The sequence below is a fragment of the Drosophila ananassae genome, unplaced genomic scaffold (genome assembly GCF_017639315.1).
Source record: "Drosophila ananassae strain 14024-0371.13 unplaced genomic scaffold, ASM1763931v2 tig00000091, whole genome shotgun sequence".
NCBI classification, from domain to species: Eukaryota; Metazoa; Arthropoda; class Insecta; order Diptera; family Drosophilidae; genus Drosophila; species Drosophila ananassae.
Genome location: NW_025319113.1, coordinates 170,338 through 182,487, shown reverse-complemented (window position 1 = coordinate 182,487; position 12,150 = coordinate 170,338). Strand labels below are relative to the sequence as shown.

At 40.1% G+C, this 12,150-nt stretch overlaps 1 protein-coding gene and 1 long non-coding RNA gene across 2 annotated transcripts; one reads left to right on the top strand and one right to left on the bottom strand.

Annotated features, from left to right (window-relative positions):
- Positions 1–490: 490 nt before the first annotated feature.
- LOC123258284 lies at positions 491–1,384 on the bottom strand. Its single transcript, XM_044718155.1, has one exon. It carries the CDS (start codon positions 1,382–1,384, stop codon positions 491–493), a length of 894 nt encoding a protein of 297 aa, XP_044574090.1.
- Positions 1,385–9,703: 8,319 nt separating this feature from the next.
- On the top strand, positions 9,704–10,238 carry LOC116656508. The gene is made up of 2 exons (XR_004311434.1): positions 9,704–9,904; positions 9,968–10,238. It is a non-coding gene; the product is annotated as an uncharacterized LOC116656508 (long non-coding RNA).
- The last annotated feature ends 1,912 nt before the right edge of the window (positions 10,239–12,150 follow it).

Genomic DNA, 12,150 nt, shown 5'->3' with positions numbered 1-12,150 from the left:
ATGCTGTCTTGTTCTTTCCTTAGTGCGTGACCAATCCATTTCCATTTCTTTTGTCTGTATCTGCTGCTGGATTGCTGCTTCGTTTGTGCAGCGCCACAGATCATTATTTTTTATTCTATTTGGCCAGAATATACCACATATGATCCTAAGGCACTTATTGACGAATGCTTGCAGCTTCACTGTCATTCTTTGCGATGTCAGCCAGGTTTCCGATCCATACAGCAGTAAGGATTTTATGCACGAATTGGAGATTCTCAGCTTTGTTTTCCTGCTGATCTGCTGGTTTCTCCATATGCGTTGCAATCTCCCGAAAGCAGATCTGGCTTTGCTTAGACGGTTCTCCATGTCTTTTTCCACTCCTCCCGTTTGCGGATATAACGGTGCCTAGGTATAGAAAGCTGTCGACATATTCGACACTTTTTCCGCATATGGTGATCCTACTTTGGTGGGAGTGGAGGATCCGCATCGCTTTAGTAGTAGTTGGCCTGGTCTACGCAAATTCTGTGTGGCCTAAACCTCCTTGTTCATCGCGTATTGTTGGTTCGATTTTTTCCAGTAGACGTTCATTCAGTAAAGTAGCTAGCACTTTGTAACTGGTGTTCAGCAGGGTGATTCCTTGCCAATTATTGCAATCACTGAGGTCTCCTTTCTTCGGTAATTTTACGATGATGCCTTTCTTCCAAGATGGGGGGATTCGCTCGTTCTCCCATATGCTCTCGAAATGCGGGTGCAACGTTTCGGCCATTAGAAGCGTGTCAACTTGGAGCAGTTCTGCGGGTACAGTTCCGTCCTCTCCAGCTGCTTTGTTGTTCTTCAATTTCCTGATTGCATCTCGAATTTCTCTAACAGATGGTGTCGTGTGGGGAATTCTGGTGTTGGTGTTGGGTACAATACTTCTGAAGTCGTTATCTGCGCTGTTCACATGCTCTGTGTGACTGATTTCTAAGAAGTGTTGTCGCCATCTATGGATCTGGGCATCATCATCGACAAGGAGTGTTCCGTTGACATCTTGTACTGGATGGTTCTGCTTTTGGTAGCTTCCAGATAGCTTACCAATTGTCTGGTATAGTGAGCGCATGTTGTTGGCGTTGGCGTCGCTCTTTGCATTTTCTAAAAGTCTATCTATCAGTGCTCTCTTGTCATTTCTGGCCGATTTCTTCACTAGCTTGCAGAGTTCCTTGTATTCATCACGGGCTCTGCAGTCGTGATCCGCTTTCGACTTGAGGGAATTTCTTCTACTGATAAGCTCCCATGTGCGTGTCGAGATCCAGCCTGTGCTCCTGCGTTGTCGGGTGCCAAGCAAACCCTCTGCAATGCTCCTCAGTGTGCTGCATGTGTGTTCCCATTGGTGGTTCTGCTGTGGTGTTAGCTGTTCACGCAGCATTGTTGCTAATCTGGTGGATATGACGGGGACTCCAAGTCGGTGTAAGTCTAGTGTCTGTCTCCAAGTCTGGTGACAGTGTAACTTCGTCTTAGCTTGATTGAGAGCTCTCCGACTAATAGTTCATGGTCACTATCAATTGACGCACAAGGGAGTGTCTCCATTTCCTACTTATGCACAGATGGTCAATTTGGTTGCGTGTATGCCCGTTCGGTGATGTCCAATGTGTATTTGTGCACTTCCTTATGGGGGAATACAGTGCCACCAATGACTAGTTGAAATGTCTGGCATAAGTCAGCCAGCCTATCACCATTGTTGCTACGTGTTCCCACACCGTGCCGGCCCATGATTGGTTCCAATCCGTTGTTTTTGGGGCCTCTCCCATGAGAATTTTAATATCACCTCGCTTGCTCTTGGTGAGTGAAGATGTGAGGGCATTGTAGAAGTCGTCTTTGATGTCATCGCTGGCGTCTTCCGTCGGGGCATATCATTGCACGATGGTAATGTGTCTAGCGTTGTATCGGAATCTAGCAGTGATGATTCTATCGGATACCGGATTCCAGTCACGTCTAAACAACAACCTGGAGAGAAGCGCGACAAGCTGTGCCAGGATTAGCGCATTATTATGTGGAATCTAATTCTTATTATTTTTTTTTGGAAATTATATGGGATCGAACCTAGACTCATCTTCTTTTTTTCGCGCGGTTCCCACTGCATACGTACAGCCCACCTCCCGTCCAACCGACCGAGGGACGCTGCCGCATAACGTACGGCTCGAATCGCGGGGATAGATCCGAGAACGTTTAGGAGAAGAGTAGGGGTAAGATATTACGAGGAAGAGTGTTGCATAGATAAGGCGTTTAGTATAAAGGATTTAAGATTGTTAGTGGAGCAAAGTGGCAAGGTGTGGTAGAGACCATTGTAGTCCGAACATAATACCCTGAACGGATCGTGTTGGGCATATGTCGAATTACAATGGCTAAGGAGTAGAGGACGGAAGTTTCTAGTCCTTCTACTAGGAACGTTAAAATTTAAGCGTGTTAGTAAATGCTGACTGTCTACATTACCATATATAAGATTATATAGAAACATAACACCCAGCATCGTTCTACGATTTGTTAATGATGGTAAGTTGATTAATAAAAGTCTACTATGATAAGTGGGAAGGTGAAGATTTGCATCCCAATTAAGTCCCCTAAGGGCGAAAATCAGGAAGTTTTTTTGTACAGATTCTATGTGATCTCGGTGTACTCCATATTGAGGACTCCAGACACACGATCCATACTCAAGAATCGGACGAACCAATGATGTATATAACGTTTTTGTTATGTACGGGTCATTAAATTCTTTTGACCATCTTTTAATAAAGCCAAGCACACCGATAGCTTTATTAACCATGGTAGATATATGGTCGGTAAATTTCCTGTAGAGAATTAATCAAATTTTGGCAACATGTACATCAAAACTCCATAATTTAATTTGAATTTAACACGTTCACCCAATACATCCAGCGCTCTCGTCTACAGGCCTGCGGACTTCGAGGGATGGTTGCGTGAGTAAATATTTCGACTTGAACATGTTAAAGTGCCTCTATAGGAAAACTTATGAATATTTAGTCCATATCCCAATGATTGGTTAGACGTTGTTCTACCTTAACTCTTAATTTACTACAAATATATATATTTCTTTATCTACACATTTTTGTATTACATTCCAATTTATTAATTAAGCTGTATTAATATCATTTAGTAGAATTAGGAACATTTAGAGGTAAGGGCTTAGGTTAAGCATGCAGTCTGAAGAAGAAGCAACCATGTTTTTGTAATGAATTTGGATATTTGAAATGAAGTAAAATTATAGTTTTATGGGCACCTGAGCTGAACGATTTCACTATATATGGGTATATATATGGGTACTATATATGGGCAGCAACAATTCGTTGTTGATTCTTTACAGGTAGGGAGGGCCAAGCAGAAGAACCTCAACACCTTAGTTCTTCAATAGCAAGGTTTCCTGTCTCTGATTCGTATCCTTCCAGAGGACTGTAGCTTCTTTCCTAACTCCCTCTTAACTCTGTCTACAAATTTTTATTTTTATTGTGTGACTAGGAAGTAACCGACTAATAATAGGGCTGGAGGTATAATAATAATAGGGCTGGAGGTTCGCAAAGAGCGACTAGCGTTTCAGAAGGTAGAATTCAGGAACTCATAATAAATGCTTTAGAAGCATACCAAACCCAACTCTCTTCGACATTGTCAGAACAAATAAGTCTGGCAATGCAAAACCTTAACATACCTACTTCTCAAAGACAATCACTTGAGTGGGATTCGGAATTACCGACAGCCGACCCATTGCAAAGTCAGCTTTTTGATAATCATGTGACAGGGAACCATAACATATCCGACAATCGTTCACTGGAGAATCGTAGAGAAAACCACAAATATCAAGCTTAATTGTTCACTGGAAGCTACAATTTTCCGGCTCACCAAAAGACATTTCCGTAGAAGATTTTATATATCGAGTAAATACTTTAACACGTCGCTCATTAAATGGCAACTTTGATCTTTTGTATCAGTACGCGAATTTGTTGTTTGTAGGCCCAGCTCTAACCTTCTTTTGGCGATGCCATAAGAGTTCAGAAGAGATGAACTGGCGATTACTCTGTTCTCGGTTAAGAGAACGATATAAAGACCAACGATCAGATCAGGTAATCGCGTGAAGCGATATGAACCATTGCTTGTTGAAAAGGACGTTGAATCATGGGAATTTTCCTCGAGTTGAATTTGATGAAAACCAGACTTTAAGTCTAGGCATGAAAAGAATTTTAATCTTCCTAGTTGATCTAAGATATCATTAATTCTAGGTAGCGGGAATTTATCTGACAAAAGTTTTTTATTAATTTGGCGATAGTCAATTACTAATCGGCATTTTTTCTTGTCAGAACCGGGAAGAGATTTCTTCTGAACTAACAAGAGTGATATTTTATGGTGATACAGACGGTTCGACTATTTTATTGTCAATTAGTCTTTGTACCTGTATTTCTTCTTTTTGACTTCGAGGTTTTCTATAGTTTTTTATAGAAATTGGTATTTCATATTTTATATTTTTTATATTTATTTTTTGATTAGTACTGGTCGAATTTAGTAATCGGACAAATGCATTTTTGGTTGCTGCAACTGTGTTTGCAACATAAATGCCATTTTGAATTTCCTGGTTTGGAATTAGTACACTATCTTCATTGATAGGTGAATTTTTTGGAAGACTTGGGACCTTGCTGGCAGAATTAGGGAGCTGTCACTAGAAGTGCATGTTATTGGAACATAGATCGGATAATTTAGAAGCCTGTATTTCGATAGAGGTCCGCCCTTTTGATTTGGTACCCTCTTGGCTTATGCCCTGTATATTTATTATATTATTTGTTTGTATTGTGAAGGTACAAATATTATTATTTTCGCTACGAAAAATAAACAGAGAAGATAAAATCTAATGTAAACAAACTTTAGTCGATAGTTAGTAGTCGATAAACATTAGTGAAATAAAATAAGTCGATAACAGATCGCTTTTACAGCCCTTTAAAGCTGTTAAGGCAAACAATCTGGCAACCCCGCCTATCTGGCAATTTTGACAACCGAATTTCCTCTTAATTGGCTTAATCCTTTGCGATCAAAACGCCAAAGTGAACAGTTGTCTATAACACAATTATCTAGTATCGAACACGGTACACCAGTGACCCTTGGAGCAGCAGCGGAACATTGGCCGTGGATGTGCCCAGCCGTTCGCCGCTGCACGTGTGTTTGTGGTTTTAGCGGAAAAAGACTGCAGCTTTCCTCGATCAGCCCCTAAAGGTGCGCGAAACCGGTCCAGACTCGAACCACGATAGGCGAGGTCTGTGGCCGGCGACGTGTGCGTGATTGGGGCCGCAGTAGATCAGGAGCAGTGCTGGAACCTGGCCTACCAGGAGTGTGGAGGTGACATAACCTTACTTTCCGGCGCAGAACCTCATGTTCACATAGGCCGACCTCGACCTCGGGCTAGCTGGACGATCGCTGCGGCAAACATCTCGTCCATAGTCACGACTAAACAACAACAACAAGCAGGAGAGAAGCGCGACAAGCTGTGCCAGGATTAGCGTATTATTAAGTGGAATCTAATTCTTATTATTTTTTTTGGAAATTATATGGTATCGAACCTAGACTTATCTTCTTTTCCTGTAGAGAATTGATCAAATTTTGGCAACATGTACATCAAAACTCCATAATTTAATTTGAATTTAACCCGTCCACCCAAAACATCCATCCAACATTAACTCTGTCTACAAATTTTTATTTTGTGGCGGTGATGCTGATTAGGAAATAACCGACCCCCTTGCCTCTTCCCTTCCCCCCTCCCTTGTTCTCGGTTAAGGGAATGATATAAAGACCAACGATCAGATCAGGACATTCGATATGAAGAAGAAGGCAGGGAAATAGTGCATGTTTCGACGATTTTCTTGATTCCATCCTAGCCATCGCCGATGCGCTATCTGAACCCATTTCAGACTCAGAGTTGGCTCAGACAATAAGAAACAACCAAAGATCTGACCTAGGACACGACCTTCTACATATAGAAACCCCAACTATAGCTTCTTTACGCAAGCACTGTCACCGTCATGAAGAGTTCTTTAACAATCTATGAGCTAAAAATAGTTCACGTTACCCACCGGTAAGGCGGAACGTGAATAAGATTTCTTTAGACGAAGAGCCCGAAGAATCCTTGCAAGGAAACCAACCACAGATTTTGGCGATTCGAAATGAAAATCGAACGAAATGATGGAATTGTGACACGTTATGTCATTGATTCAAAGATTGCCCCAAACCTCATCGAGTATTTTGCTTCGGGTGTGGCGCGATAAATATTTATAAGCCCACTTGCCCAAACTGCTCCCAAAAATCGGGAAACTTCCAGGCGGACAACCGTGCCAATCCGAGACCGGATGCCCGACTGTAGACTCGGACGAGGAGAAGTATAAATCAAATGAAAGCATAGAAATTCCTGACCACCCAAAACAGACACCGGACAATTCTCATGACCGACATATCAAGCCATATCATGTTCGGTTAAGAGAATACAATGAAATCAGACGAAGAATATTTACAAACGATACTTGTAGGGCCAACAAAAGTCGCGCAGCAGCACGACTACGAGAATTCTGGAGATCAAAACATGGCTACAAATGTTTCCTAATATCAGCAATAAGTAAAGTAAGCATGACATCCGTCCGTACGCAAATCATTTCGTGTTCAATAAACCGTACTTAACGTTGCTAGATAGTGGTGCGAATAAGAGCGTAGTCGGCGGAGCGTTACCTAAAAACATTGTTTCAGCAAAATATAAATAAGTCGGAGATTCCTCCAAAGTTTCCATTTTCCAGCACAATTGCACAGCAAGTTCTGTCTGTTGCTAAAGACGCTTCCCAACTGAACTGCGTAACACAGAGTTCTCTCATTTCATCATTTCTGCAAAGTCTATTGCCCTCTCTGTTTCTTGCATTCAGTCCGCGCTCTACGATCAGACCACGCTCAGCAGCAGAGTGTGTCCCTTTTTCTCAGCTACTGTGCATTTTAAAACTACTAGCGACAATGTGTCGCCACACCAAAGCTGTACGCACACGTACAATGGGCAACTAGCCATTATACGACACGGCCCTCCTGACAACTCACACGTCCTCGTGTGTTTAGTTTTCAATACCACGAAACTCAATTTCACTTTAAACTTTTCTTTATTTTTAAACAGATGTCTTTATTTCATGTATTGGACAAAAGCTTTCAAAATAAAAATCACATATCAAATCTTCTGTATACATTACATTCCTTCTTATTAATTCATTTAGTTATCTTTAATGAAATTATTCTCTTTTGTAAAATAAAACATTTGTGCATTTCCTTTGGCACATTTTAACAATTTTGTAATTCCTTTAACACATCTTACGATATAACATTAGTGTAGTTCCTTTAACACTTTTTACCATTTGTGTAGTTCCTTTAACACAATAAAATAACATTAGTGTAGTTTCTTTAACACTTTTGTTTTGTACTTAGTATTTTGACAATCTCAAACGGCCCTTTAAATTTAGGGTCAATCTTAGTTTGATGACGCTCCTCGTTCTTAAGCAGAACTTGATCGCCTATACTATGTGTCACAATTTTCGCCTTATTACTTTGATAGTGCGCTTATCATATCGTGCGCCGTCTTCGATATTTTATTTAGCTTGTTTTCTTAGATTTTCTCTGTCTATTTTGTCATCAACTTCTTCATCTATTGGTAGTAAGCCAAAAGGTTTAGCTTCCTTACCAATTAACAATTCTAATGGTCTAAACTTAGTTACTCTATTCGCCGTACAATTCATGCCGTACAATATAAAAGTGTGTAAATTTTGTAAATGCGTCTATTAAGACAATGACATATTCTTTTAAGTCGTTTTACCACTCAATTTTCCTGTTATGTCAATATGTACAGTGTGCCACGGTATATCTATCTTAGGAATAGAATGTAACTCTGCCTGCCCTTTACCTACAGGTGGCTTCGATAATTTACAAGTGATACAGTTTGCTACGAACCGACGCACATATTTTGACATGTTTTCAAACCAATAATAGCTATAAACCTTATCCAATGTCTTTTTCCATCCCAAATGCATTATTGATTCGTGGACATGAGTTATAATTGCCCACCTAAATGACCTTGGAATTACCGGTAGACATTTAGTTTTACCATTTCGCTGTATTTTTCTATGCATAATACCTTTACGTAATTCATAGGTTTTATCTAAATTATCTGGTAATTCATTATTTCTTAATTTAGTTGATATTTCTAAAATCTCACTATCACGCTGTTGTTCCGAAATTAACCAATTGTCGGTTACCTCAGTCAGATTTATTCGCTGCTCAGGTATTCTATTCTGACCACTATTTTCCACAGGTATTTTATTTTGATCATTATTTTTCTCAGGCACTGGATTCCGAGATAGACAATCACGTGCGCCATTCGTTCACCCTTTCTGTATTCTAAGTCGAATTCAAACGATTTCAAAAATCCCCACCACCTATGTACCCTCGGCGTTAAGTAGAGTTTTGTGCGACTAGCCTTCAAAGAATTGCAGTCTGTATATACGACAAATTTTCGTCCCTGCAAGTAATGGCGGAAATATCGGACACCGTTAACTACCGATAGCGTCTCTAATTTATAAGAATGATATTTAGTTAAGATATTAAATAAATTTTGAGCAATAATATAGCTCCATAGCCGATTGAACTGGCGTCAGTGTGCAACTCTATTGCGTATTGCGGGTCGAATATGATCAAAACGGGTGCCTGTGTCAACACGGATATGATTTTAGTTTGTATTTGCTCGTGGTCTGGTTGCCAAGCGAAAGTTGCAATCTTCTTTGACGTTAGGTGATACAAAGGCTTAAGCGTCTCCGAAAATTTTGGAACGAACTGTCTGAAATATGAAGTCAATCCAATAAATTGTCGTAACTGCGGCACAGATTGTGGAGGCGGTAAATCAATTAATGCTCTTATCTTACGTGCGTTTGGCCTAATTTCCCCATTGCTTATTTCGAACCCCAGATACTCTATACGAGTTTTAAGAAAGGAGCACTTAGTTACATTAAACGAAAATCCGGCCCTACTTAATGTTTCTAGCACAGTTTGGTTTCGGCTATGACCAACACATCATCATTATAAACGATAGCATATGTGTGTGCTAGAGTTCCTAATGTCCTTATTATGGCCCTCTGGAACACAGAAGGTGCACTTTTCAAGTTGAATTTTCATGTACTGAAATTTGAAGCTCTAGAAATATTTGGCACCGCGAAGCCTGGCAATCTGGTCTGTGATAAGAGGCAACGGATACCTATCAGCAACGGTATTCTCATTTAATATCCTATAGTCCACACAAAGACGATCAGTGCCGTCTTTCTTCTTTACCAACAACATAGGGCTAGCGAAAGGTGAGCAACTTGGACGAATAACATTTGCTTTCAATAATTCATCAAATTTACAGCGCACATGGTTTTTCTCTTCCTCACTTAGCCTGTAAGGACGTCTTTGCACTGTCTTTAGTGCATCTATTAAATTAATTTCTAACTGTGTGGGGGTCGCTCGTTGGTTCAAAGCCAAAACAAAAAAAAATAAAAGTAATTTGAAAATTTTTTAGAAAAAAAAATAAAACAAAAATAGTAAACAAAAAACATATGGTCTTATTTACCTCTTGAACCCAATGCAGCTAATTAAAAATATCGATAGGCTCAGCTGACCCCAATTGACATTCACCCCCCACCACAGCTGGGAATTCACCCACCCACGTAAGCACCTGTCAAAAAGTGACAATCCCAAAAGATGCATTTCCTGTCTGCCACCTGATTTCACTTTTATTCTGAATCTCGCTGCGGGCAGACCTGTGCATCAGTGGATAAAAATTATTAAACCAGTGACTTAACCTCGTGGAGGAGAAAATTAGTGTGTGATTTTTATAAGAATAGAGGTGAGAAAATATTAAGCTCCATGCCATTCCCTGCATTGGCTTTGTGTTTATTTTCCCGTTTAGCGGATTTTTGTCGCTGGATGACCCTCGATGCCCGTGGATTTGGAGGCACCACCTGGCCCAACCCCGGCATCCATCATAAGCACCAGCATCACCACCAAGCTTCCGGGATTATTTTTACGACCCGTCGCCGAAATTCCGCCGGCAACATCAACCCCTCTGCCTGTGGAGTCTTGGATTTTTTTTATGTATTTTTTTTATATAAAATTATATAAAATTACAAATATCACGTAACTACAACTATTAAATATCCCCGCGAGAGAGGACAAAAAAATCCAGCAATTTCGAATACCCTTTAAACTTCAAAATTCAAATTCAAATCAATTTCTGAAAAGTCTTGAATTATTATTTCTAAGCAATCCCATTTAAAAAAAAATTTACTTGTTAAGCCCCAAACCTGAATTATTATCTTTAATAATCTTTAATTAACTTTAAGTATCTTTAATTATTATTATCTTTACTATTGAATTGTTCTAAATACCGCCACATTAATATTAATTATCATCGAAAATATCCTTTATGGTTAATGAAAACCACCTTATGTTAATTTATTTTATAAGAGATTTTCCTGAATTATAACGTTAACTAAAATGAATTTATATTAGACCTTTTGTTTGGGCACCGGAAGTAATCTCGCCACCCATGCAGTTAAACAACAGTTAGCCACCTCAAACATCTTAGCCAAGGAATTTGTTTTTTTTTTCTTCACCCCCAACACAATGCTATTTAGGCATCCTTCTCCCAGGACCCTTCCTATTCCAACACGGCTGGAGCCTGTTCGAAGTACCTTCAGGACATGTGCCAAACCGTTACAACTGTCCTGTCGAGACTCGAGTTTTTGGAATCCCGCTGATAAACCAATCAGAGTAACACTTTAGGATATTTGTTAAGGCCATTTTATCGGATTCGACTAAATTAATATCAGCATTTAAAATATATTTGTAATCAGTTACAGTCAAAACATCTACCCTTTTTGTTTTATAAATTTTGAATTTTTCGGCGTCTATTGTTACTCCAAAGCCCTGGCTAAGGATTTCACGACAAACCAATACATCGTATTTCAGATACTTATCCATAATTAGGTATAACCAAATTTGTTTAATATATATATTACATAATACTTGCTGAGTACTACAAATGGCATCATTACTTATACCGTTAAGTTTTACAATGTTATTTATTCTTTTTCCCTTAAATTTATCCACGACGCTTTCCTTCACTAGGGAGCATTCAGCACCCGAATCAAAACAAAATGGAATAGACTCACCGGATGCCCTTATTATTTCAGTCGGTGGAGCTACTGTGCAGATATCCATCCGCTTCTCATACGTTCGGCCTTTTGGACAAGCGGATGCAAAATGTCCTAATTCACCACACTTAAAGCACTTAACACATGACCGATCCTTCGGTCCAGTCATGTTGCTGCCGCTGTGGATTTTGCCTTTGCTCTGGCCCTTTTCCAAGCGAGCACGGCATTCGGCGTATTTATGGCCAGCCTTTCCACAGTAATTGCATTTCGTCGGTGTCGGAAACTTGAACTTCTTGCGTTCCGAGTCTGTTGAAACGTCGTCTATACTGCGCTTTTTAAATGAGTGCGCGTGTAACTGTTGTAGCTCATTGCGAGTTTTCGTTGTTTGTAAAAACCCAGTACGTCAACTTGTTGTCTATTTGGGCCATGTGAGCTAGAGTTACAGATACCGCTATTTCTTCCAAATCCTTGGTTTTCCATTTTGACATAAGTAGCGTCACAATACGGCTACCGTATTCAGCGAAGCACTCCTCCGGCTTTGGTCGTCCATTCAGAATATTTAATAGCATGGCGCCAGAAGTCTCAATTCCAACAAAGCGTTGTATAAACAGCTCCTTGAACTGCGCCCAAGTGATGCCGGCAAATCAAATTTGGGAAAGCCACTGTGATGCGCAGCCTTCTAATGCCTTGCTTAGGGCCTCGAGCACGTTATCCGCAAAAATTAAGTCCGCTGTTGAACCAGACCCAGAGGAAGCATCCGCTCCAGCACTGTCAGGATATAATTTTGGAAGAGTCACATATGATGATTTTCCATCGGTTGGTGGTGCCCTTGGTGTCTGCATGTTATTGATGATCTCCAATTGGAAGAGTCACATATGATGATTTTCCATCGGTTGGTGGTGCCCTTGGTGTCTGCATGTTATTGATGATCTCCAAT